The sequence below is a fragment of the Crocodylus siamensis genome, chromosome 6 (assembly GCF_052110815.1).
Source record: "Crocodylus siamensis isolate JL-2025a chromosome 6, ASM5211081v1, whole genome shotgun sequence".
NCBI lineage: Eukaryota > Metazoa > Chordata > Crocodylia > Crocodylidae > Crocodylus > Crocodylus siamensis.
In genome coordinates this window covers 27759364-27786669 of record NC_143400.1, presented here as the reverse complement: position 1 = coordinate 27786669, position 27306 = coordinate 27759364, and the positions used below count along the sequence as shown (strand labels likewise).

The window sequence follows — 27306 nt, the reverse complement described above, 5'->3', positions numbered from 1 at the left end:
CGCAGCATTGAAAAAGCGGCATTTTTAAAACCATGTAAAACTGGAAACAGCCACTTCTATGCCTTTTTTTTGGGGGGGGGAAGGGTGAAAGAACAGTGTTTTAAAATCATTTTGAACCTCAGAAAAAAAGTGATTTTTTTTTGCCTCCCCCCATTTTAAAAAACCAGCATTTAAAAAACCAATTTGCACTGGAAACAGCCCTTTTCCTGCCTTCTTTAGGGGTGAAACTCAGCAATTTTTAAAGCCATCCTAAACCTTAGAAAAAACAAAAACATGTTTTCCCCAGCTTATTTGGGGCTAAAAAAATAGATTTTCAACCGTTTTCAACTGGAAATGGCTGTTTTTCTGCCTTTTTGGGGGGCGAAACCCAACATTTTTAAAGCCATCTGAAACCTCACAGAAACCAAGACATTTTTGCAGCTTTTGGGTTAAAAAACCCAGATTTTTAAACTGTTTTGAACTGCGAGGAAACTGAGACTTTCCCCCTGCTTTTTGGGTGATAAAAGCAGATTTTTAAACCATTTTACCCAAGACATTTTGCCGGGGGGGGGGGGGGGGGGAGGTTGGATTGAAAAAGCAACTTTTTTAAAAGTCTTTTGGGGAACAAGTTGCCTTTTTCCACCTTTTCTTCAGGTTAAAACGCAGATTTTTTTTTTTTAACCACAAAATCCAGAAATGTGTCTGGATTTTGGGTTGAAAAACCGGCATTTGTGGTCTCCCAGGAGGCCGTTGATTGAAAAACCAAGGAACTGCTCCAGAAAGGAACTGGTGTTTAATGGAAAAGCCAAAAAAAAGAGACAGATTTTATTGTTTTTGTTTTTTTAAAAGTCACCACTTTTTGTTTGGCTTCATTGGACCTCATCGCAGCCCCTTCCCAGCGCAACCCCCTGGTTTGTCCATTGAAATCCCGGGTTTTCCAGCAAAATCCTTATTTTCCCATCAAAATACCCATTTATTTAGCAAACCCCCCTGGTCTTCCAATCCAAATCTCAATTTTTCCCATCATGATCTCAATTTTTTCCTCATTAAAACGTCCCTGGTCTCCTCATCCAAATCTCTATTTTCCATTAAAATCTCACCCCACCCCCCTTATATCCCCATTCTAGCATACTGGGGGATAGAAACAAACCCAGGAGAGAGGACGCCCCCAACTCCAAACCCCCTGTTTCCAACCACTCATCTGGGGCTTGTTTCTGTCCCCCACTAATTGGCAGGGGCTGGGGGTTTCTCGAATTGGAGGGGGGCCGGGTATCCTCCCAAGCCTGCGGGCATTAAAAACCTTCCTCTTTCCCATCTCAAAACAGACACACACAATAATTCAGGGAGACACGAGAGAGGTTGGATTTGGATCAAAAAAACCCCAACGGGAATAATTAATTTTATGCCCCCTTCCCCCCCCCCCCAAATAATTAATTCGCTACAAAAGCTGAAGCCGAATAAAATGGCACTGACATCTCTCGTGCCGGCCAATCAGGGAAAGAAACAACCCAGCATTGGTTGGGTTGAGGTCGAACAATGTTGACTGGATGCTCTTCCAGTAGAGTCCATAACTCTGTGAGGCTGGGGGCGGGGGGGAGGCTTGTTAAGACGTTCGTTAGTGGGACCTGAGGAAATTGAAGTCCCCTCTTGAGGGAACCAGGTGGGGTAGGTTGGAGATGGGTGAAGACCCCCCACACTGCCTATCCCCCCTCGTGACACAAAATGGCCACCAGAGGGCATCAGCTCCCGCTGTCGGCAGTGTGCGTCTTGGAGTGGGCGGCCAGGCGCCCAGCAGTTCGGAAGGCCGCCCCGCAACGCAGGCACCGGTGCCGCTTCTGGTCCGTGTGGGTGCGGAGGTGGTAGGTGAGGGAGAGAAGGTTCCGGAACTCCTTGGGGCAGGTCGGGCAGGGGTAGCGCCCTGTGGTGTGCACTTTCTTGTGGTGCAGGAGGCTACCGGCATGGCGGTAGGTCCGCTCGCAGCGGTCGCACTGGTAGGGCCGGCGGTCAGGGCCCGGCCCATTGTGGGACGATGAGGAGGAGAGGGACGAGGAGGCAGCTTCAGCCTCAGCCTGGTGGCGCCACAGGTGCTGGACAAGGTCCCGGGAGGCCCGATAGGCCTTGCCGCACTGTGAGCACTCAAACCGCTTCTTGGTGTGGACCCGCCCGTGGTTCTTCAGGGACGCCCGCGTGGGGAAGCACTTGGGGCAGATGGGGCACTGGAAGGCACCAGGGACAGGCGCTGGGGCCTCAAGATGGCCACTGGGGGAGTTTCCAACATGGGTGCCGCCGATGGGGTTGCCCGGAGGGGTTCCAAGATGACCACTGCCACCCATGTGACTCTCTGAGGACCTGAAGGGAGTTCCAAGAGAGCTGCCACCAACATGGTTGCCTGGCGACTGGCCGCTGGAAGGAGTCCCAAGATGGCCACCCATTTGGCCAGCTGAAGACCCACTGACGTGGGGGCCAGAGAGAGTCCCAAAAAGCCCACCACCAACACAGTCCTCCGAGGACCCCCCCACATGGTTTGCTGAGGGGCTTGCAAGATGGCTGCCACCCACATGATTGTCCGGGGGTCCACCAATGTGGTTGTCAAGATGGCCACCACCAATGCAGTCCTTGTTGTTGCGCAGGGGACTTGCAAGGTGGCTGCTGCTGCCCCTGGGGTCACCTACGGGCTGCCCAAAATGGCCACCACCCTCATCCAAGGCCACGTGGTTGCCTGGAGGGCTTCCTAGATGCTCGCCCCCGAGGCCATCCAAAGAGCCCCCAAGATGGCCACTGCCTGCCCGTGCCCTACGCCAGGCATGGGCTGGTGGGTGCCGCCGCCCCTTGAAGGCCCGGCCATGTACCCTCTCATGGTTCTTGAGGGCCAGGAGGTTGGCATAGGTGCGTGGGCAGGCCCCACAGGCGTAGTGCCCTGTGGCGTGGCTCCGGCGGTGGTTGAGCAGGCTGCCGGCATGCCGGTAGGTCCGCCCACACTCCTCGCACCCGTAGGGTCGTGCCTCGGGGTCTGGGGGGAGGCGCCGGGGGCCCCCGGGTGCCCGCCGGGTGGGCGCTGGCTTGCGGTGCCCACGCTGGTGGCTGAGGAGCTGCTTGCGGAGGCGGAAGGCCTTGGGGCAGTGCTGGCACCGGTGGCGCCGGGCCTCGAAGTGGATGCGGTGGTGGTTCTTGAGCGCCATGAGATTGTAGAAGGCCTTGTGGCACACGCCACACCGGAACAGGCCGGTCTTGTGCGTCTGCCGGTGGTTGATGAGGCTGCCAGCATGGCGGTAGCTGCGCCCGCACAGCTCACAGCGGAAGGGGCGCTCTGCCCCCCCACCCTCCTCCACCCGGGGACAACCAGCAGGGGACCCTTCCCCCATCTCGCTCTTGACTTCCTCTTGTGGTGGCCAACAGGTGCCACTAGGGTGCCCATCATGTGCCCACTTGGCTTCCTCTTGCAGTGGCCAATGGGTGCCAGCAGGGGGCCTGTCTTGCATCTCCAGTGGCCTCTTCGCTTCCTCTTGCAGTGGCCAATGGTGGCCACCCAGGGGCTCATCGCAGGCATCCAGTTTCTTCTCTCCCTCTTGCCAACAGTTGCCACTAGGATGCCCGTCTGGTGGCCTCTTGGCATCCTCTTGCGGTGGCTGATGGTCACTACCAGGGGGCTGGTCTGGTGCCTTTAGCTTTGCCTTGGCTTCGTTGTGCCAATTAAGGGGCTCTGTGGGTACCTCTGGCATCTTCCTGTCCTCCCGTGATGGCCAGCGGTGGCAGGCGGGTGCTTGCCCAGCCTTGCCGGGCCGGAGGCGCGGCGGTGAGGGCTGCCCAGCCTTGCAGCGGGGGTGGTTGCGGAGATGGTTGCGGTAGGCTGAGAGATTGGGGTAGTGGCGGGCACAGACACCGCAGGGGAAGTGGCCCACTTGGTGGGTCTTGCGGTGGTTCACCAGGCTGCCACCATGCCGGTAGGTCTTCCCGCACTGCCCGCAGGAATATGGGCGTGGCTCTACGCCTGGCGGCGCCGGTGGCAGGGTCCGCGATGTGTCAGCAAGGGCTGCCTCCTTCTCCTCACGGTGCCCAGCACTGTGCTCCTCCAGGCTGCCCATGTCGTCGAATGTCTGCCCACAGTAGCCACAGATGTGTGAGAGCAGCAGTGACTCGTCCTCCCCACGCCCATCCGGTTCTGGGTAGGCAGGTGAAGCCGGCGCTGGTGCCTCATGGGCCAGGCTGTGGTGGGCGCGGAGATCGTCCTCGCCAGGGAATATGAGGCCACAGAGGCTGCACAGGTAGGGCCGCTCAGTTGCTGGCCGTGCCCGCCCATGGGCGCCAAAGTGGCACCGCAGCGCTGGCAGGTCTGGGAACTCCTTGGGGCACAAAGAGCATTGGTAGATGCCTGGTGCCAGGGGTGGGTGCTCGGTTGGGGAGGAAGCCCCGCCCCCTTCATCATCATCCTCGACATCCTCCTCCTTGGGGCATGGCCACCCGTTGACTGCGTTGCCATAGCGGGCATCGGAGACGTTTCCTGGCGTGATGTCATCAATGGAGACGTCCCCCAGCGGGACCCGGTCAACTGAGACGTCGCCCATAGGGATGCCGCCCTGCGTAACCTCAGCAGCGGGGGTGTCTCCTGGTGTCACCTCATTGGCAGACATGTCTTCCCCCAGTGGTACCTCGTCAACAGAGATGCCTCCCGGCGTGACCTCATCAGCAGAGATGTCTTCCCCCAGTGTAACCTCGTCCACCGAGATGTTGCCCGGTGCAGCCTCGTCAGCAGAGACATCCTCCAAGGTGACCTCATCGACAGAGATGTCACCTGGCGCGGCCTCATCAGTGGAGACATCCTCCAAGGTGACCTCTGAGATGTCACCCAGTGCGGCCTCGTCGCCAGAGACATCCTGCACGGTGACCTCATTGACCATGCCATCTGTCCCTGGTGCCGCCCGGCAGCTTCTCCGCTGGTGCCCCCGCAGGTGGCTCTTGAGGGCAGCCATGTTTGCCAAAGCCTTGGCACACAGTGGGCAGGCGAAGTTGCCTGTCTGGTGGCACCGGCGATGGTTGACTAGGCTGGCCGCATGGCGGTAGCGCCGTCCGCACACCTCGCACGCGAAGGCCCGCCCCTCTGGCCCACCATGGCTCCGCGCATGGCTCCGCAGCTCCCCCAGGCTCCCAAATATCTCCCCACAAGCCCCGCAGATGTGGGGCTGCGCAGCACCGGTTGCAGACGGGCACTGCCGGGTCTTCTCCTCCTGCTCCTCCTCTCCCTCACCACGACGGCGCCCATGCACGCGGACATGTGTGCGCAGCGCCATGAGGTTGGAGTACTCCTTGGGACACAGTGAGCAGCGGTATATGCCTGTGCGGTGGGTGTGGCGGTGGTTCACCAGGCTGCCACGGTGCCGGTAGGTGCGCCCGCACTCCCCACAACGATACGGCCGTGGTGAGGTCGCCACAGGGTCACCGCCTGCCTCGCCGCCTGCCTCGCCCTTCAAGTGGACACGGAGGTGGTTCTTGAGGGCCGCCATGTTGTAAAGGCGCTTGGCGCACACACCGCAGGCGTAGACACCCGTTTGGTGGCTCTGGCGGTGGTTCACCAGGCTGCCAGCATGCCGGTACGTGCGCCCACAGTCGCCACAGCAGTAGGGCCGTGCCTCAGTTTCCCCTGCCACCTCTGGACGTATCTCGGTTTTGACGCACTCATCTGAGGACAGGGGGTGCAAGGGCACCGAGGCGGCTCGCCTTGGCCTCTCCTGGGAGGGCTCAATAGCTAATGGGAAGCTGTGGGGAGGGTGGGGGCGGTGCCCAGTGTGGAGGCGAGCGTGGTTCTTGACAGCCATGAGGTTGGCAAACTCCTTGAAGCAGACAGCACAGGGGTAGACGCCCAGCGTGTGGCTCTGGCGGTGATTGGTCAGACTGCCGGCGTGCTTGTAGGCCTTGCCACACTGGTCACAGCGGTAGCGGCGTTCTACCGGCTCCGCCCCCACCGCCATCTTGGGGGCAGGGCCCAGCTGGGAGAAGTCAGCCGGCACCACTGACTCAGCCAGATACTGCTCCAGGTTGCTCAGGAGGGTCCCCAGCACCGCCAGGGAGGGGAGGGAAGAATGTGGCAGCAGCAGCAGCGGCAGCCGGGCCCATCTGGTGGCCATCTTGGCCCCCCTGGCAGCCATCTTGGCTTGATGGGAACCCATCTGGGCTGGGCAGACAGCCATCTTGGCCATGCAAGCCACCATCATGGATTGGCGGGCAGCCATCTTGGCCTCGCTGGCTGCCATTTTGAAGGCGACCAAAGCCCTCGCGTGTTAGCTGCCTGCCATCTTGGATTTGCTGGCAGCCACCGGGGCCTGGCCGGCAGCCTTCTTGGCGTTTCTGGAAAGGGTCTCGGCCTGTGTGGCAGCCATCTTGGCCAGGTTGGAAGCCACCTTGGATTGGCTGGCAGTCTGCTTGGTTTCTCTCGTCACCACCACGCAGGTCCCCAGAGCCTTCATGCCCGGGGTGAGCAGCACGGCAGTGAGCGGTCAGCTGGGTGGTGGCGCGGAAGACACGGCCGCAGTCTGGGCAGGGGTGGCGGCGCCGGCTAGGCCCATCGGTGTGGAGGCGCAGGTGGTTCTTGAGGGCCATGGGGTTGGAGAACTCCTTGGAGCAGCGGCGGCAGGGGAAAACACCCAGTTCATGGGTGCGGCGGTGATTGGCCAGGCTGCCGGCATGGCGGTAGGCGCGTGGGCACTGCCGGCACCGGTAGCGCCGCTCCTCCCGGGGGGCGGGGCCCAGTGCCTCCATGGCTCACATCGGGGCGAGGCACCGGGGGGGGGCGGGGGGCAGCACCTGCAGGAAGGAGGAGAAAGAAGTGAGGAGGGGGATGTCCAGGTGTGCAGGTTCCTAAACCCCCTGCTCCTCCCCACCAGGAGACCCAGGCATCCAGCCTCCCCCCCACCTGCCCTCCACCAGTGCCTCAGTTTCCCCCTTTACCTCCAGCACGGCAGGCCGGGTACAAATGCAGGTGCTCCCACCAAGGCTCCCCCCCAATCGTGTCCCCGCCCCGAACCCGAGGTCCGCGCGGGGGGGGGGCGGTTAACCCGTTGCTGCCCGGCTCGCGGCCCCCCCGGCCGGCGGTGGTGGGGGTGGGGAGCCCGGGGGTGGGGGGGAGGGACTCCTCCAGCACTTCCCTTTTGTTGCTAGGAAACAGGAAGTGTGCGCCGGCCAAAGGCCTCCCCCCACCCCCGCCGAGGGGGGGCCACTTCCGGCCGGGAAGTGCTGCCTGCAAAGCTTTCCCTCTGCTTCCCCAAGCGAGTCCCCCGCTATGAAAGGGGTTACTTCCGGTTTAGGGGGAGGTTCATCTATGAAACACATCTCCCACCCATAGGCACTTCCTATCAACGGTGGGGGGGCAGTGTTCTCATCAAACAGCCCCCACCCCAAACTTGCTCCCGGGGGGTTACTTCCGGTCAGGAGAGCGGTGTAATGATGAAATGCGTTCCCCCCCGCCTCCAGAACACACTGGTGTCCCGAAGCCTAGTGTGCGTTCCCTAATGCCTTCCCGGCCGCACTCTCGTTGTGCACTCCTAATGCCATCGCCCCCGCTGTACCGAATGCCGCACTTCCGGTGTGCACTGTGAAATCACTTCCGCCTCTTGGCAGAATGCCGCACTTCCGGTGAGACAGCGAGCCGGCCTCCCCCTCTCCATGGAAAGTCACACTGTCTTTGGGCAACCGCTAATACCTTCCTCTGTCTGCATTGGCTGTTTCACTCCCTGTATGCAGCCCGTAATGCTTTCCCGCTGTGCACTGAAGGTCACCGCCCCCACCCCCGAGCACCTCCCGTCTGCATTCAGCGCCACACGCCCACTCTGCCTCCCGCACTGCTGTTCGCCCCTGTATTCAACGCCACACTTCCGGTGTGCACCCTTGAGGCCCTCCCCCGCTGCATCGGCTGCCTCACTTCTTGCCCCCCCGCTTGCCTCCTTGTCTCCACCTCCCCCCCTCCCCCCGGGGTCCTAGCGCCGAGGATCGGCTGCGGGTGCAGGTAGGAGCCCGCTTTGCCCCCTCTTTGCGCCCCCGCCCTGCATGCTCCCCGCCCGCTCCCTTTGGTCCTAGCGCCAGCCACCTTGCAAAGCCCGGCGGGGCCCGGCCCGGGCTTTGGATGGAGTGATTCCCGCCCCCGCCCCCACCTCCACATCGGGCCTGGATGGAGGGGGGTCCGTCCCTGCATGCCCCCCCCCATGCACCGCCGGATCCTAGCGCCGGGCCATGCGCAGCTGCCTTTTGTGCCCGGGGGGGTGGTGTCCGTGCATCGCCCCCGGCCGTGCCTGCGCTCGCCTCAGTCTTCCTGTCTGTGCCTTCACCCACCCACTTATACCTCCTGCAGCCCCCTCCCCCCGCCGTCTCCGTCTGTGCATCTGGTATCTGCCTGTCCAGACAGAGGGACACACCCGCGTCCATCCATCCACCCGTCCTTTGTGCTTGCTCCCTCTGTCCGTCCGCCCTGTCTGCCCACTGTGTCTATCCGTCCGCCTCTGTGTGCGCCCACCCACCCGTCTGTCGTCCTGTACACCTGCTGTGTCCCCCCACCCAGCCACCCCACACCCCCAGTGTCCCACCCACCCGTGCAGACAGACCTGTGTCCTCCCATCCATCATACCTACCTACCTACCTACCTACCTACCTGCTGTATCCAGCCATCCCCGTAGCCCCCACCCACCCTTCTCCGTATGCATCTGCCCATCCACCCATATAGACCCCTCTCCATCCATCAGACCTGCTATATCCCTCTGTCTGCCTGCCCATCCTATAGACCTGTATCCGTCCACTCACCCAGCTTTCTCTCCATCTACCCAGCTATCTCCCTAACTACCTATCTGCCCATTCGCCTGTCCTATAAACCTGCTGTATCCACCCACGCACACTTCTATTACCCGTCGACCTATCCACCCATCCATCTGGCTTTTTGTCCATCCACCTGTCCGTCCATCCACCTGTATAGATAGACCTGTTCATTCTTCTGTCTATGCGTCCATCCATCATACCTGCTCCAGCCAGCCAGCCATGTAGTGGCTGTATCCATCCATCTCTCTGCATCTATCATCAGTCTCCCTACCTACCTATCTGTCCATCCATCCACCCTATATACCAGCTCTGTCCATCCATCCGTCTAGCCCCACACACCCTCTGTCTGCCTCTCCATCCATGCACACCTGTATTATCCATTGGTCTGTCCATCCATCCATCCATCCATCCATCCAATGAAACATTTCATCCATCCATCCCCACACACCTTTGTCAGTCTGTCCATACATACACACCTGTATTACCCATTGAGCTATTCATCCATCCATCTCTCCTTTCGTCCATCCCTCCACCCACACACACGTCTGTCCATCCATGCATGCTTCTATTATAAATTCATACACAGTGAGGTTTGAAAGGACCTCAGGAGGTCACATCCAGTCCAACCGCCTGCTTCAAGCAGGACCAGCCCCAACTACGTCATCCCAGCCAGGGCTTTGTCTACCCAGGTCTATTATCTCTCTCTGTTTATCTCTCTATCTATACCTGCTCCATCCATCTACCCATCTCCATACATCTCTGTACATGCATCCATACACACCTCTATTATCCATCTGTCTGTCCCCACACACCTCTGTCCACTGGTCCATCCATGCACACCTCCATCATCCATCTTTCCATCTATATCTCCTCCATCCTTCCACTCATCCATGCACCCATCCATCCGTCTCCACACCCATCCGTCTGTCTGCATCCATACACACCACTATTATCCATCCATCCATCCATCCATCCTATGCACCTGACCTATGCATCCCTCTCTCCTTCCATCCCCGTAGCTACCCCCAGCTCCCTCTCTGCCCCACGGCTTCTCCACTGGGCACCAGGGTGCTCTGGGGTCCCATAAGACCATTACCAGGGTACCACAGGCACCACCCCATGATTCCTGAGGTGGACCAGAGGTGCCAGGTCTCAGCCCAGCCAGAGGTGGGCGCCTTCCTCCCCAGCATTCGATGGGGTCATTCCCCTGTTTCTTCTGTTTCACCCTAGAGCTGGCTCATCTGGGCAGCTCCAGGCAGGATCCATCCCATCAGGCTTGTCCTGCACCCCCCAGGCATATCCCCAGACCAAATCCTGTCTGTCCTTCCATCCAACCAGCCTATCACTCCTCCATCTGTCCAAGTCTCCATCCACCTGTGACCTGCCATCTTCTCTCTCTCCGGCAGGGTCCGGCCAAGATGGATGAGGCCGGGGAGGCCAGCGTGGAGGTGAAGCTGGAGGGCGACTCCTCCTCCAATGAGGAAGAGGAGGAGGAGGAGGCGGCGGCCGCAGGAGCCTCCTATGCCCGCTGCGGCCGCCGCTACAAATGCCTGGCTTGTGGCAAGACCTTCCCCAATGTGCCCCGTGTCCAGCGGCATGCCCGCTCCCACGCTGCTGGCACCAAGCCACCTGCCCACCCCTGCCCCTCCTGCCCCAAGGCTTTCACTGACCGGGTCCAGCTCCGCAAGCACCAAGCCAGCCACTCCTCGGCCCGCCCCTTCCAGTGCGGCCAGTGCGCCAAGGCCTACAAGACAGCACCGGAGCTGCGCAGCCACGGCCGGAGTCACACGGGAGAGAAGCCCTTTGTGTGCCAGGAGTGCGGCAAAGCTTTCATGCAGCCCGTCTGCCTCCGGGTCCACCTGGCCCGCCACGCCGGCGACCTGCCCTTCAGGTGCCCACAGTGCGCCAAGGCCTATGGCACCCTCTCCAAGCTGAAGATCCACCAGCGGGCTCACACTGGGGAGAAGCCATATGCCTGTGGGGACTGTGGAAAGGCCTTCGCCGACCCCTCGGTCTACCGCAAACACCGGCGGACCCACGCAGGGCTGCGGCCCTACCAGTGCGGGGCCTGCCAGAAGACCTATGCCGAGCTCAAGGACCTCAAGAACCATGAGCGCAGCCACACGGGTGAGAAGCCGTTCCTTTGTGCTGACTGTGGGAAGGCCTTCTCCCGGTCCTCCTCCCTGGCTTGCCACCAGCGCATCCACGCGGCCCACAAGCCCTACCGCTGCGATGACTGCGGGAAGGGCTTCACCCAGCTCTCCTCCTACCAGAGCCACCAGCGCACCCACTCCGGGGAGAAACCCTACCTCTGCCCGCAGTGCGGCCGCATGTTCTCCGACCCCTCCAGCTACCGGCGCCACCAGCGGGCGCACCTGGGGGTCAAGCCCTATGGCTGCGACAAGTGTGGCAAGGTTGGTTCTCAAGAGTGGGGAGAAAGGGACTAGGGCTGTTAAAATGACTGTATTTGGTATCACTTCCCATGCCCAGAATCTAATGATGGGGAAAATGATGCCGTGTATGTCTTTTCCAGTGATTTGGGGGGGGGGGGTTGTCTTCAATTCAGATAAATCAATTACTGTATTTATTTGAATCTAAGACCCTCCCCCTCCCTTCCTGTCATTAGAGTCTAATCACAGGGGGTGCTCGAATTTGTTACCATTTACCATGTTGAGAATCTGCTGATTGTAGGGGAGGTCATAAATTCTGGTAAATACAGTACCCGGCATACAGTGCCCGGGTTTGGTCGCCATACCTCCATGCCCCACCTAACCTTAGTGATGGGTGTCAGGACTCACATGCCCCACACACCCCGAACGATAAGTGTCAAGGCCTACATGCCCCACCCAAACCCAACGGCAGGGCCTAGATGCACCACGCAATCCCAACAATGGGTGTTGGGGCCTAGATAACTCACCCAAACCCAACAGCGGGGCCTACATGCCCCACCCAACCCGAACGATGGGTGTCCGGGGCCTAGATGTCTCACCCAAACCCAGTGATGGGGCCTACATGCCCCACTCAGCCCCAATGATGGTTGTCCAGGCCATGAGAGACCTAGGTTGGACCCAACCCAGAGCAGTTATTCACGGTCTTTGTCCTCCCACCCCTCAGGCCTTCCGGCAGCCAGCTGACCTGGCCATGCATCACCGCGTGCACACGGGTGAACGCCCCTACAAGTGCCCCCAGTGTGACAAGACCTTCGTGGCCTCCTGGGACCTCAAGCGGCACCGACTGGTCCACTCAGGCCACCGCCCCTTCCAGTGCGGGGAGTGCGGCAAGAGTTTTGCTGAGCGTGCCAGTCTCACCAAGCATCATCGCGTGCACTCTGGTGAGCGCCCCTACACCTGTGGGCGCTGTGGGAAGGCCTTTGTGGTGTCCTCCAGCCTCCGCAAGCATGAGAGGACCCACGGGGACCGGGCTGGGGAAGATGGGGGTGGCAGGGCTGCCCTAGATGCCCCATTCAACGTCAACCATGGCCGGCAGGGCCTAGATGTCCCATTCGCCACTGGCTACCCCCCATTGGGCATGGAGGTGCCAGCCAATGCCACCAACCAACGGCTGGGCCTAGAGGCACCAAACAACATCAGTGAGTACCATCTCGGCTTAGGCACCTCAGTCAACGCAGGCTACCACCACAGCCTAGTGGCTCCAACCAGTGACCAGCAGCCTGGCCTAGATGACCCAGTTGAGGCCAGCTACCACCATGGCCTAGAGGCACCGCCACCCAGTGACCAACGCCCAGGCCTAGACAATCCAGTTGACATCAACTACCACCCCCAAGACATCGAGATGCCTCCTGAAAGCCAACGGTCGGGCCTAGACGATGCAGTTGATGCTAGCTACCACTCCGAAGATCTACAGGCACCACCCAACAGCCAACAGTCGGGCCTAGACGATGCAGTTGATGCCAGCTACCACCCCCAAGACCTAGAGGCTCCGGCCAACAGCCAACGCTCAGGCCTAGATGATCCAGTTGCTGCTAGCTACCAGCAAGACCTAGAGGCACCACCCAATGACCAACAGTTGGGCCTAGGTGATCCAGTTCATGCCAACTACCACCACCAAGACCTACCGGCACCATCCAATGACCAACGGTCAGGCCTAGATTGTCCAGTTGATGCCAGCTACCACCATGAAGACCTAGAGGCACCTCCTGAAGGCCGACGCCCAGGCCTAGAGCCCCCAGCCAAGGCCGCAGGGCACCAGGGCCCACCAGCGTGTGCAGAGTGCGGGGAAGTGTTCAGCTCTGTGGGGGAGCTCCGGCGCCACCAGCAGGGGCACCCGGGGTTACGCCCCTTCCCCTGCCCAGCCTGTGGGAAGGCCTTCTTGGACCGGGCCGGGGTGCGCAAACACCAGCGCATCCACTCAGGGGTCCGGCCTCATGCCTGCCCCCACTGCGCCAAGGCCTTTCTGGGAGCTTCTGACCTCCGCAAGCACCTGCGCACCCACTCCCCTGGCCCTGGGACCCCACCCCCCGAAACCTCACCCCCTGATGGATCATCATGAGGCCCCACCCACCCCCTGGAGAGTGCTTGGAGGGCTGGAAGTTCTTTCCCTTTGGAGGTCAGGGGGCAGGGCTCCATCTTGCCTAGCTCCACCCCTGCCCCTCCCATTGTGGGTGTGGCCTGGGCCACCCACACTTTATCAGGGTGGGGTTAGGTGCCCACGAGCTCCTCCCACAGCAGCCAGGGGGCATGGCTAAGTGCCCACATGGCCCATCCTGGTTCTGAAGGGGCGTGGCTAACTGCTGCCTGCCCCCACCCCCTGTGGGTAAGGCTCTTAAGCACCTTCCCACCAAGAGAGAAGGGTATTGGAGACCCTCGCCACAGTTAACTACACCCCCACCATTAACCATGCCCCCACAAGGGTGTGGCTTCATGTACATAAGCCCCTCCCACTTGCCCTGTGGGAGGCAGTGCTCTATGGTCCAAGCCCCTCCTCCTCGAAGAGGCAGGACTGTTTCTCCCATATGCCCTGCCCACCCTGGGGGGCATGGCACCCCTCCTGACTGGCTGTGTTCCATCTTGGCCTTGCCTGTGTTGCAGGGCCAGGTCCCGCCCCCTCCGAATGGGGGCAGGGCTGTGGGAACCACGCCCTCTTCTGGGACCCCTGGCTGGGGGCTGAGAGTGTGTATACGTATATTCGTGTGTCGGGGGGTGGGGGCTGGACGTGCTCGTGGCTGGAGCGGGGGATGGGATAGGATGGGGATGGGGCTGTGGTTCAGGAAGTGAAAACAAACCTGAAGGTGTGAAATAAACAGCTCTACCCACACCCACCACACTGCCTCCTTCCTCCCACCCGGGACCACCCCTCCCCCCGTCCCTGCACAACCCAGGTGTCCAGGCTGGTTCCTCTGCAGGATCATGAGCAGGAACCACCAAGACCCAAGAATGCTGGGGGGGCTGCAGGTAGGAGTGGGGGGGCTGCGGGTGGGAGTGGGGGGCACTGTTGCGGGGGGGCTGCGGGTGGCAGTGGGGGGCACCACTGTGGGGGGTGCTGCGGGGTGGGAGTGGGGGGCACTGCTGTGGGGGGGCTGTGGGCAGGAGTAGGGGGCACCGCTGTGGGGGGTGCAGGTCAGAGTGGGGGGCACCAGCGCTGTCCATCCCCTCCTGCCTCCCTCCCCAGTCCAGCCCTGACCTGAGGCAGGGGCACAGGGCAGCCCCAGACGATGCCATTGGCCATCTTATCTCAGCTGCAGCCAACGAGGCGCTCCAGGCCATGCCCTGCTACCACAATTCCGTGCTCCTGCACACGGCTCCACTGCCTGGGCTGGCATCAGTGCCTACGTCTGCCCATGCCCCAGGTTGGACCTCCCCCATGGGCTCCAGGCCCCCAGGACCTGCCTGTTCCCATGGCCTTCGTGCTCCCCAAATGGAGCTGTCTGAGCCCCCAGTCCTGCCTGCCAGCCCCTTGCCCACAGCTCTGTCATATTAGTGCCACCTGCCTGTCCATCCATCCACTCCTTCATCCATCCGTGTGTGCACTCATCCATCCATCCAATGAGTGAATGAATGAATCCACCCATCCACCCACCCAGCGCCACCTCCCAGAGCACCCAGGTGTCTGGGATTGGGGCCCTCTGCTGCTTCCCCCACCCCTACCCCCAGGACCCAAGTGTCTGGGCCCCCTCCCAGCAGGAAGCAGCGCTCTAACCACTGCCCCCCCAGGCTCACCCGCAGGCCGGTGTTGGCGCCTCTGACGTGGCTGCAGTGGGACGGGTCCCGGATGCTTCTTATTGCGACTCCCTCAGACCCCCCTGTGCAGAGCTGCCGCAGCTGGGAGGTGAGTGTGAACCCAGGAGTCCAGGCATGAGGCCAGGTCTACCCTCCCCCCCATCCTCTCAGCCTGTCTGTCTGTCCTGGCTGCATGCGGACTCCCCCAGCCCCAGCCTTTCCCGCAGACCCCCACACCATCCCTCCGTGTCTCCATTTGGCCATCCACCCCCCCATCTCTGTCTCTCTTTCCACCCACTCTTTGCCCCTGCGTCTCGCTCTCTCCATCCCTCCATCCCTTGACCTGCAGCCATGAGCCCCTTGGTCTCCATTTCTGTACCCATCTCTCTGTCCAGCACCTCTGCCCTGCTTTGGTCTTGCCCTCGCTACAGGTCCATCCATCCATCCGTCCATGCGCCTGGTTACCACCTGTCCAACCCCAAACACCATCACTACCATCCATCCATCCATCCATCCAGTTCATCACCTTTACTCATCCCCACAGCTCATCCCTCTATCCATCTATCTATTCCTGTAAACTTCCATCCATCCATCTGTTCCCCTTCATCTATCCATCCCAACGGCCCATCCATCCTTGTATATGCTACCCATCCGTCCATCTTTTCCCAAAGATCTTCCTTCCCCAGACCTCTCCATCTCTGTCTCCATTCCTCCATTCTTTGTCTTTCTATCCATTCATCTGCTGCCACAAACACGCTCCATCTGCCTATTATCCACCTATCCCTCCATCCATCCATTCATAACTTCTTTCCTTCTTTCTTTCTCTCCCTCCTGTACACCCTTCCTTGCCTCTCTCTGTCCGTCCATCCATCCCCAAGAACTCTGTTCTACCCCACTGTGTCCCTCTAGACTGCCTCTTTCCAGCTGCCCACCCACACGTTCCCCCATCCAGCTATTCTCACTGTTTCTGCAATCAAGCCTCTCATCCATCCCTCCTCCCACCCACCCATCCATCCCTCCTTCCATTCCCATAGGCACCCGTCCATCCCTCTGTCCATCCATCCCCCACCCATTCCTCTCTCCCGCCATGTATCCCTTCCTCCATCCCTCTGTTCATCCCCACGTGACCAATCCAGCATCCATCGCTCAGCCTGTGTCTGCCCAACCCTGAACACCTGCTGTCGCCCCCTGGTCACCTCAAACAAGCCATGGATCCACCGTCTGTCCGTCCACCCGTCCACCCATCTGTCTATCCGTCTACCCATCCCTAGACCCATCTGCCCCTCCATCCAGCACCTGCAGTATAGAAGCAATATAAAAAAATGCATGGGCCCCAGGCTGTGGGAGTAGTGGGGGGGCACCACTACAGGGGGGCTGCGGGGTGGAAGTGAGGGGACCACTGGTGGGGGTTGTGGGTCAGGAGTGAGGGGCACCACTGGCGGGGGTTGTGGGTCAGGAGTGAGGGGCACTGCTGGGGGGGTTGTGGGTTAAGAGTGAGAGGCACTGCTGGGGGCGGGCTGCAGGTCAGGAGTGGAGGGCACCGCTGTGGGGGCTGTGGGGTGGGAGTGGGGGACACTGCTGGGGGGGCTGTGGGGTGTGAGTGAGGGGCACCACTGTGGTGCCCTACATGTCTATCCTTGCATCCATCTGTGCATTGATTATCAGGCTGCCAGCACCCCCTGCTCGCACCCCCCCATCCCAGAGAACCAGGCATCCGGGCTCCTGAATTGCATCTGTTCTCGCCCCCACCCACCGCAGACAATCCAGGCGTCCAGGTTCCCAGCCCCCCGCCCCACACCTCCCTCCCCCTCCCATCCCCCCCAGAATACCCAGGCATCTGGGCAGGAAGTGTTGCTCTAACCACAGCCCCCTGCCCTCCCCCCATCACCCGCAGACCTGTTCTGACACCTCTGATGTGGCTGTGGTGGGCCCGGGGGAGTGTCTAGGACACTTCTTATTGTGTCTCCCCACCAAACCTTTGTGCTTAGAGCTGCCGTGGCTGAGAGATGAGCATGGACCCAGGAGTCTGGGCATGGGGACAGATCTGTTCCCCAGCCCTACAGCCTCTCTGCCTGCCCCAGCTGCATGTGGATCCTCCCCCTGGCCTTCCCACAGACCCTTGCACCCCTCCCTGTGCCCCCCCAGCTTTGCACCCCATGGTCTTTGCCTCATGGGCTCTGCCACATCCCTACACCATGCTCCTGGCCTCGCCAATGACTCCTTGTTCATGTTCTCCTCCAGTTATGTTTGGTCCCTCCCAGGGGGCCAGGAACTTTGCTGGTGCCCCCCTCACAGCCTCTTGCTGGGCTCTGCACCCCCTCAGTCCTCAGAAAACTGGTCCTTCCCTGAGTTCCTCCCCTGACCTCTAAGCTGCATCAGGGGTCACCCTTGGCTATGACCTTCTGCAGCCACAGCCACAGAGGTCAGGCTTTCCCAGCATCCCTCAGCTGTTACTCAAGGGCTTTTCTCAGGACCTGAGACAATATCTGGGGGCGCATGTGGGGAAGCTGATGGCCCACACCTAGTAGTTCATAGTTTATAGTTTCATAGTAGCTAGGGTCACGAGGAACCTGAACAGATCATCTCGCCTGACCCCCAGCCACAGGCAGGAATGAATGCTGGGTTCACAAGACCCCAGACGGGTGATCGTCCAACCTCTTCTTGAATTTGCCTGAGGTAGGGGCGAGGACCACTTCCCTGGGAAGTTGGTTCCAGATTTTGGCCACCCTGACTGTAAAATATTGCCTCCTGATCTCTAACCTAAACCTGTTCTCCATCAGCTTATTACCATTGATCCTTGTCACCCCAGGTGGTGCTGGGGAGAAAAGGGCTCCGCCTATTTGCTGTTGATCTCCCCTGAGGTGTGTGTAAGCAGCCACCAAGTTCCCCCTTAGCCTTCTCTTGCCAAGGCTGAACAGGTTCAGGTCCCTCCATCTCTCCTTGTAGGGCCTGTCCTGCTGCCCTCTCATCTCCTCTGCACCCTCTCCATGCTGGCCACGTCCCTCCTGAAGTGCGGCGCCCAGAACTGGACGCAGTACTCCAGCTGCGGCCTGACCAGTGTCACAGGGAGGGGGAGGATCACCTCTCTGGACTGGTTTGAGATGCACCTTTGGATGCATGACAAGGTATGGCCGGCCTTGCTGGCTGCGGTCTGGCATTGGCGGCTCATGTTCATCTTGGAGTCAATAATGACTCCCAGATCCCTTTCCGCCTCTGTGCTTTCGAGAGGGGAACTCCCCAGCCTGTCTGTGTGCTGTGGACTCCTCCCCAGGTGCAGCACCCTGCATTTGTCTACATTCAACCCCATCCTATTCTCACCTGCCCACTTTTGTAGTCTGTCTAAATCTATTTGCAGCCCCTCTCTCCCTTCAAGTGTGCCCACCTCGCCCCACATCTTAATGTCATCAGCAAATGTGGACAGTGTGCTTTCTACCCCCTCGTCCAAATCGCTGATGAAGATGTTAAACAGTGTGGGCCCGAGGACCAAGCCCTGGGGGGCCCCGCTGCTCACATCTCACCAGCTTGAGTATGACTCATCCACCACTACTCTGGCGCCCCATCAGCCAATTTTTTACCCACCCAACTGTGCAGGCATCAATGCCACAGTCGCTCAATTTATTGATGAGGATGGGGTGAGAGACAGTGTCAAAGGCCTTCTTAAAGTCTAGAAAAGACAACGTCCATGGTGACGCTATCATCCAAGGATTTAGTCACCTGGTCATAAAAGGCAACCAGGTTGGTCAGGCAGGATCTGCCTTTGATGAACCCATGCTGGCTGCCCCTGAGCATGATCTTCCCTGCTGCCCCCCGCAGATGTGCTCCTTGATGTTCCTCCGAGATCTTCCTGGGTACCCAGGTGAGGCTTATGGGCCTATAGGGTCCTTGCTCCTCCGTTTCTTGAAAATTGGGACCACACTAGCCAGTTCCCAATCCTCCAGCACCTGGCCAGATGACAACGAATGCTTACACAGCCAGGCCAAGGGCTCCACAATGACCCCTGCCAGCTCCCTCAACACCCTTGGGTGGAGGGCATCTGGACCTGCAGATTTAAAAATGTCCAGCCCTTCCAGAAGATCCCTGACTACATCTGCGCTGATCCAAGGCCCGACAGAGCTATCCCCGAGATTGTCCCTACCTCCGGTAGGTGGGATGTCCCAGTCCCTGTTCAAGAAAACGGAGCAAAGAAACTGTTAAAAATCTCAGCCTTCTTGTCTGGCATAGCCACAAGATCACCGTTTGCATCTTGCAGGAGCCCTACATTGCCTGGTGCCCTCTCCTTGCTCCCAATGTACTTGAAAAAGGACTTTTTTTGTTGTTGTCCTGAATCCTGGACGCTAGCCTGAGTGTCATTTCTGCCTTGGCCTTCCTAATAGCCCTCCTACACTCCCAGGCCGAGGAGGAGTACTTCTCCTTGGGGACCGCCCCTCCCTTCCCCTGGTTGTGCGCCCCCCTTTCAGTCCTCAGGCATTGCTGAATCCCCTTGCTGAGCCAAGGGGGTTTCTGAGCACTCTTACCCCCCTTGCTTCTCTTTGGGCTGGGACGATCGCCCCCGCCAAGGTACGACCATCCCTCGTGGACTCCCGTCTCCTCTACCTTCTGCGCCCCCAGTGCCTCCCCCACCTGTCTCCTAAGCTCACTGAAGTTGGCCCTTCTGAAGTCGAGGGCTTTAGCCTTGGTGTGAGCCCTTGACGCCCTGTGCTGGATAGTGAAATCCAGCAGATGATGATTGCTATTGCCCAGGTGGTCAAGGGCCTGCAGTCCCCTCACCAGGTCATCCCCCATGGCCAAGACCAGGTCCAGCAAGGTGTTACTCCCTGCCACAGCTTCTCAAAGGGACGGGCATGCAAAATGCCCTGCCATGCCACCCACATCTATCCCTCCGTCCACCTCCACCCCTCCATCCATCCCTTCATCCACTCTGCTATCCACCCATCTGTCTCTCTTTCCAGGCCTCCATCCATCCATCTCCCTTTCTACTTATCCATCCATCCAGTGCCCCTTACCTCCAGCTTTTGCTCTACCCACCCATGTGCTTTGCCTGCCTGCCTTCCCCACCATAAGGCACCTGCAGCATACAAATAACACACAAAATTGAAGGACTCCTGCGCTGTGGGAATAGTGAGAAGGGCTGTGGGTCAGAAGTGGGGGGCACCACTGTGGGGGACTGTGGCTCGGGAGTTGGGGGCACCGCTGTCAGGGGCTGCAGGTCAGGAGTGGAGGTCACCGCTGTCGGGGGCTCCGGGTCAGGAGTGGGGGTCACTGATGTTGGGGGCTGTGGGTCAGGAGTGGGCAGCACCACTGTGGGGGGCTGCGGGTCGGGAGTGGGGGCACCGCTGTGGGGGGCTGCGGGTCAGCAGTGGGGGGCACCGCTGTGGGGGGCTGCGGGTCAGGAGTGGGGGGGCACCGCTGTGCGGGGCTGTGGGTCGGGAGTGGGGGGCCCCACTGTGGGGTGCTGTGGGTCAGGAGTGCGGGGCACCGCTGTTGGGGGCTGTGGGTCAGGAGTGGGGGGCCCCACTGTGGGGTGCTGCGGGTCAGGAGTGGGGGGCACCGCTGTTGGGGGCTGTGGGTCAGGAGTGGGGGGCACCGCTGTGGGGGGGCTGTGGGTCAGCAGTGGGGGGCACCGCTGTGGGGAGGCTGTGGGTCAGGAGTGGGGGGCCCCACTGTGGGGTGCTGCGGGTCAGGACTGGGGGTCACTGCTGTCGGGGGCTGTGGAAACTCCACCCCTCTGACCTGTCTCACAGTTCCACCCTCAGCCACGGCTTCTGACACCAGTTGGCTTCTGGTTTGACCTGCACCACAGACGCGCTCACACAGCCACGAGAGGGAGGCAGAGACCACGGCCTGAGCCCCCGGCACTGTGAGAACCACCTGGGAAGGAACTATCTTGGGGGAGGTGGGGGACCAGGACTTATGGGTCCTTGAGGCAGGGAGGGGCTGGGACATGGCGGGTGAGGCTACCAGCTTATGTGGCTTCACATCCCCTCCTATACGCCTACAGGCCTCTGGACAGACCCTTTGGGTGAGATTCTCAGCTCTGGAGGCCTCCAATTCCCTTCCCCAAAACAAGGGGTGGGCCTTAATGTGGGAGACATCATAGACAGGGAAATACAGTACCTTATTTTAGGGGTGAAGGAGATGGGTTCCCACCATGCCCTGTCCTAGACCCTTCACCCTCCTCCTTCTCCTGTTGCCCATGACGGTCCCTCACTGCCATCAGGCCACAGAAGAGGAGTGTGAGGAGCACACGGCCTTTGTGCCTGGCCACGGCTTGGTGGGAGAAGGCTTCGACATCACCACGCTGGCCCAGAAGGGCGCTTATGTGGTGGATGTTGGGCGGTGGGAGAGGCCAGACGGGACCTGCACCCTGTGCTCCAACACGCTCCAAGATGGGGCTCTCCAGCGCCTCCCCCTGGCTGTGGCTGACTGGCAGATCCAGGTCTCAAGCAAGAGTATGGTGGCCAGCTCCCTGCGCCAATCGGCCGTGGAGGTGGCCAATGAAGTCTGCAGAGCTGTGGAGAATGACTGGAGGGTGGGGCTCGAGGTGAACATCCCTGCCAAGGGCAGTGCACAGGTGGCGGTGGCCGGGTCCCACTCCAAGATGGCCGAATTCAGCGCAGCCAAGGCCCAGCAGGACAAGTACACCTTCGCCAGCCATGAGGTCTCCTGCCAGTACTACCGGTGAGACGATCCAGGGCAGATTGGATGGGGGTGATTTGTGGGTTGGCACTGAGCTGAGTTGAGTTGAGGTCAAGGGTAGGTTCAGCTTGGGTTGAGGTCAAGGATAGGTTGTGGCTGGGTTGGGTTGGGTTGGGTTTAAGTCAAGGGTTAGCTGATTTCATAGATGTTTAGGGTCAGAAGGGATCTTAGGAGATCATCAAGTCTGACACCCTACCCTGGGAAGGAAAGAGTAGTGGGGTCAAGTGACGCCAGACAGGTGCTTGTCCAATCTCCTCTTAAAGGCCTCTGGGACAGGGGAGAGCACCACCTCCCTTGGAGCCCATTCCAGATTCTGGCAACCCTTACTGGAAAGAAGTTCTTCCTGACGTCCAACCTAAATCTGCTCTCTGCCAGTTTATGGCTGTTGTTTGAGATAGGTTGGGTTGAGATGAGGTCAGGGGTAGGTTGAGGTTGGGTTGAGGTTGTGGGTAGAATGGTTGGGAGTACATGCCCCCATCCGGAAATCACTCTATACCCATGCCCTCATAAGATGACACCTTCCCTACCAGGTTCCGCATCGCCCACCAGCCTCCACTCTCCCCTCACTTCACCCGGGCCGTGAAGGACCTACCCCAGGACTACACCCTGGCCTCTCACTTTGAGTACCACAATTTCATTGCCACCTACGGGACCCACTACCTCACCAATGTGCATGTGGGGGGCCGCATCCGGGACATCACGGCTATCCGGACCTGCCAGACAGCGCTGGATGGGCTGACAGCTGACGAAGTCAAGGACTGCTTGGAGGTAGAAGCGGCTGTGAGCACTGGGACTGGGACTGCCAGGGTTGAGGCAACCTCCAAGATGTGCAAGGAGCAGCACCAGAAGGAGAACCTCAAGACGAGCTTCCATGAGGCCTACAAGGAGCGCCACACGGAGATCATCGGAGGCGACGACCACATAGACTTGCTCTTCTCCAATGGGAAGGATGCCAGCGCCTACACCAGCTGGTTGGAAGGCGTCAAAGCCAACCCTGGCCTGCTCTCCTATACCCTGGCACCCCTCCATGTCTTGGTCAAGAAGAAGGACCCAAGGAGGAAGGCTCTTCAGCGAGCGGTGAGCAAGTACATCCATGACCGGGCCTTGTGGAGGAACTGCACCCAGCCATGCCCACCAGGCACCCAACGTAGTGCCAGGGACCCCTGCTCCTGCGTCTGCCCTGGGGATAATGTGGCCAATACCATGTGTTGCTCCAAGAAGCGGGGTCTGGGGAAGCTGGAGGTCACCATCAAACGTGGGCAAGGCCTGTGGGGTGACTACTTCACTAAGACAGATGCCTATGTCAAGGTCTTCTACCCGGGGAAGTTGTTCCAAACCAGCACTGTGAGCAACAATGACTATCCCATCTGGAACACCCGTCTGGATTTCGGGGTTGTGACGGTCACCGTGGCCTCCACGCTGCGGGTACAGGTGTGGGATGAAGACAATGGGTGGGATAATGACCTCCTGGGGACCTGTGATGAACTTGTAGTAGCTGGCGCATCCCGGCAAAAAGTCTGCTACCTACAGCATGGCAAGCTGGAGTATGAGTACCAGCTTCAATGTGGGCCCAGTCTGGGGGGGGACAAGTGCCAGGACTATGTCCCACAGCCTCCCGGCGTTGTAGTTAACTGGACCGGGATTGGACAAATCCTGGGAGGGAAGCAGGGAGATGAATCAAAGAGAGGTGGAGCTGGGAGGAACCTCCACGGGTCACCTCTAGTCTAACTGCTGGCCTGAGGCAGGAACAGCTGAACCCATCTGTTGACCAACCCTTGACCTAACCTACCCCAGACCAATCCATTAACCAGCCTCTTGACACCACACATCCACTGTTCAATCAGTTAGCTAAACTAGTCAAGCTTATCACAACCCATCCCAGACTGATCCATTAGCCAACCTCTTGGCTACGCTAGTCAATAAGAAGGTCCCACACCCAAATTGGGCACATGAAGCTGGAGGAGACCACAGCAGCGGACATCCCGTAGCTGTAGATAACATGCGATGTAGAGAACCCAAACCCAATGTAACCCAAAACCCCAACCTACCCGTAAGCCCAACTTAACGCACCCTCAACCTACCAATAACCTCAAGTCAACTCAACCCAACCTACCCAAGACACCAACTCAAACGTTTCAAATTGCCCAAGAGACCAACTCAACCCAGTCTCAACCTACGCAAGTCTCCAACTCAACCTAATCTCAACCTACCCAAGACCTCAACTCAGCTGAACTTCAACCTACCAATGACCTACACATAGACCAAACTCAACCTAAGACCCCAACTCAACCTACCGACACCCTCAACCTACAAACTCAACCTACCAGCTCAACCCCAACCAACCCCATGACCTTTGCAGGCTTCGCTGGAGCACTAATCAGTATATGTAGCTCCCACAAAGGCTTTGCAAGAGCATGAGCATAAGTAGGCCTCACACACAAAGCTGATGGATGGACCAGCTCCTCCCAGAAACAAAGCCTGGCTGGCTGGAGGAAGAGATGATGGAGAAGGCAGCAGAGTCCAGGCCCAGGACGAGGAAGCTGGAATGAGAACAGCCAAGGCAGGAGGTGCAACAAGGCCATGGTACAAGACAGTTTGAAACCTCCAAGGTACATCCAGGAGGCAACACGTAATTTGCCCTTATTGTCGTATAAGAGGAGGTTCAGAAAGCTGAGGGATGACATAGCAGCCCAGGGGAGCCGGTGTGGTTCTTCACTGACAACCTTCTCACACCCTCACTCCTGGTGTGATATATGTGTTGGGGCTGCACTTGTAGGCAATAAACCTGGCCAGATCTTTACCCCTGGGCCAAGACTCATCGATGCCACAGCTCCCGAGACTCCCTGCACCAACAGCACATCAATGACCCACAACAATGACATGGACCAGCCCTGACGATTCCCCAGTTGCATGCCAGGAAGAAGCCATACATCCCACCTCAAAGCCCCTCTCCCAGTCCGTATCAATCTAACCATCGCTCCATGATCCCCAACAGCATGACCTGACTCTTAGAGAAACTAAGGTGTGGAAAATGGGGTAATGGGGAGGGGAAATGATGGGGTCTATCATCCCATAGGATCCTGCAACTCTTTAGACAGCTAATAAGAGGCTAAAAGTGTTGTGATGCCTCCAGAGGGGGAGGAATTGTGTTATCCAGTCTGTGATGGACCAATAAAACTGATGGATGAGGCACTCATTTGCACGCTTTGAGAACTGAGCTAAAAGGCGACTGACCAATCAGGCCAGAGGTAGCTCAGAGCTGTGGCAGGTTGTTAGTCCCAGGCTCGCTAGTGTGCAATGAATATCTCTGAAGTAGAGGCATGGGGTGAATATTTCCTCCTGGTGGGGGCAGACTGCTGTGTGGCTACCTCAAGGTCACCCGTGGCCCTGCCTGGGTGGGGAGGACTGACCCCCACCTCTCACAACCCAGCCTCTACCCCTCTCCCGGAGGACCCAGGTGTCCAGGCTCCCACCCCCCTGCTTTCACCCCCCACACCCCAGAGCACCAGGCGTCCAGGCCTACCTGCTCCGAGCAGGAAGCATTGCTGTAACCACAACCCCCCTCAGCTTCACCCAGACGCTGGTGCTGGCGCCTCTGATGCAGCTGTGGTGGGGCTGGGGGGCCAGGCCATGTTTTATTGTGGCTTTTCTCCCCTCCCCCCCCCCGCCCCAACACCACACTCAGAGCATCGCCACGGCTGAGAGGCAGCCCTGGGACCTGAGAGGTGAATGCAAACCCAGGAGTCCGGGGCACGGGGCCAGGACTGCCCCTCCAGCCATCCCCCTGATCCCTCGGTATCTCTGTCTGCCCTAAAAGCACATGGATCCATCTCTCCATCCTTTCCCACAAACCCCCTGCACCCCTCCCTCCATCGCTGTCAACCTCCTTTAGTTTTCCTTTATCCACCTGCCCACATCTATCCATGCACCTTGTTTCTATCCCTCCATCCCATCACCTACTCACCCACTTTCATACCCCATCCATCTGTCCAGTCTTTGATCCATCAGTCCATCCATCAGTCCTTCCCCTTCCCCCCATAAATACCTTGGGTATAAAAATCATACACAAAATGGAGGGAACCCCAGGCTGGGGGGTAGTTGGGAGGGCTGCACGTCAAGAGTGATGGGCATCACTGCTGGTGCAGGTTGGGAGCAAGGGGGATCGGGGGGGCTGTGGGGATGTGGTTCGGGAGTGAGGAATGTGACGGGGGGGCGGGCTGTGGGAGGCTGCAGGCTATGGCAAGTTTGTGGTCAGGAGTGAGGGGCACTAGCCAGGCTCGGGGGTGGGGAGGGGGATGGAGGCAGATAAACCTTTCTGCAGCGGCCCTGAGTGCAAATTTCCCCTCACATCTCACAGTTCCACTCCTAGCCCCAGCTTTTGACACCCATTTCTTTTTGGTGTCATTTGGCCGCACATTCTGCCCCACAGACACACTTGCACAGCCCAAAAGAGAGGGAGAGAGAGGCGGAGGACATGGCCTGAGACCCTTCCACCATGAGTACTGGGGGCTGGGCCGGAGACCTCACATCCTCCCCTATGGTCCTGCCAGCCTCTATAAGGACCCTTGGGGGTTGGACTCTTGGCCCTGGACGCCACAGGCTCCCTCTCTCACCCCTTCCCCAAAACATGGTGTGGGTCTCAATTTAGGAGGCCTTATAGACAGGAAAATATAGTGACTAAAATTATTGCAGGGAGCCCTGGACCCCCTGCCTGTATGCACCTGCCTTCCCCAAAACAAGGGATGGGTCTTAATTTTGGGGATGTCGTAGACTGAAAAATACAGTACCTTATTTTACACCTCTGGTAGATAGGATCTGACAGTACTTGTGGGTATGCCTTTGCCAAAACAAGGCATGGGTCTTTATTTGCAGGGTGTCATGCACAGGTAAATGTGGTACCTACTTTTAAGCGGGGGAAGAGAGAGGCAGGAAATAATGGTCCCCACATCTCTTACCTGCCTCAGGGCCTCAAGATGGGCAGGGGGGATGTGGTAGATGGGACATTAAGGTACTTGAGCCCCCTGCCTGTGTGCACCTGCCTTCCCCAAAACAAGGGGAGGGTCTACATTTGGAAGAAGGTGTCAGACAGAAAATATGGTATCTTATTTTAGGGGTGAGGTATATGGGAAAACATGGTATACATGCATCTTACCAACCTCAGGGCCACCCCAAGATGGTTAGGGGAATGTTGGGTAGATGGGAAAATATGGTACCTGTGTCTTTTACCCAGCACAGGGCCCGAAGGTGGTGATAGTGAGGGGGTGCAGTAGATGGGAAAATACGGTACCTGCATCTCTTACCTATCTTGTAGCCCCAAGATGCTCAGGGCGTGGTAGATGGGAACATACAGTACCCAAGTCCCTCACCTGCCTTGGGCCCCACTATGGCCACCAATGGAGCTCGCTTCTCCATCTAGGGGCAGCCAGGACTAACGTCCTTGTCCTTTTCCGGGATGAAGGGCTGCACTGTTCCCATCATGCCCCAACCAGGAGCCTTCATTCTCCTCCTTCTCCTGCCTGTGATGGCCCCCCACTGTTATCAGGCTACGGAGAAGGAGTGCAAGGAGCACAAGGCCTTCGTGCCCAACCATGGCCTGGTGGGGGAGGCTTTGACATTACCATGCTGGCCCAGAAGGGTGCCTATGTGGTGGACACTGGGTGTT

At 59.0% G+C, this 27306-nt stretch overlaps 3 protein-coding genes across 3 annotated transcripts; 2 read left to right on the top strand and 1 right to left on the bottom strand.

Annotated features, from left to right (window-relative positions):
- Positions 1–693: 693 nt before the first annotated feature.
- ZNF646 (zinc finger protein 646) lies at positions 694–7481 on the bottom strand. The gene is made up of 2 exons (XM_090054580.1): positions 6919–7481; positions 694–6774 (listed from the first exon to the last, which is right to left on the bottom strand). Exon 2 carries the CDS (start codon positions 6222–6224, stop codon positions 1719–1721), a length of 4506 nt encoding a protein of 1501 aa, XP_089910706.1. The 5' UTR covers positions 6225–6774; positions 6919–7481; the 3' UTR covers positions 694–1718.
- A 99-nt stretch (positions 7482–7580) lies between these two features.
- Positions 7581–13998, top strand: ZNF668 (zinc finger protein 668). The gene is made up of 3 exons (XM_090054619.1): positions 7581–7602; positions 10179–11186; positions 11887–13998. The coding sequence occupies exons 2-3, from the start codon at positions 10191–10193 to the stop codon at positions 13279–13281; spliced, it is 2391 nt and encodes a 796-aa protein (XP_089910745.1). The 5' UTR covers positions 7581–7602; positions 10179–10190; the 3' UTR covers positions 13282–13998.
- Positions 13999–21096: 7098 nt separating this feature from the next.
- On the top strand, positions 21097–24829 carry LOC149862000 (perforin-1-like). Its single transcript, XM_090054667.1, has 2 exons — positions 21097–21626; positions 22175–24829. Exons 1-2 carry the CDS (start codon positions 21097–21099, stop codon positions 23370–23372), a joined length of 1728 nt encoding a protein of 575 aa, XP_089910793.1. The 3' UTR covers positions 23373–24829.
- The last annotated feature ends 2477 nt before the right edge of the window (positions 24830–27306 follow it).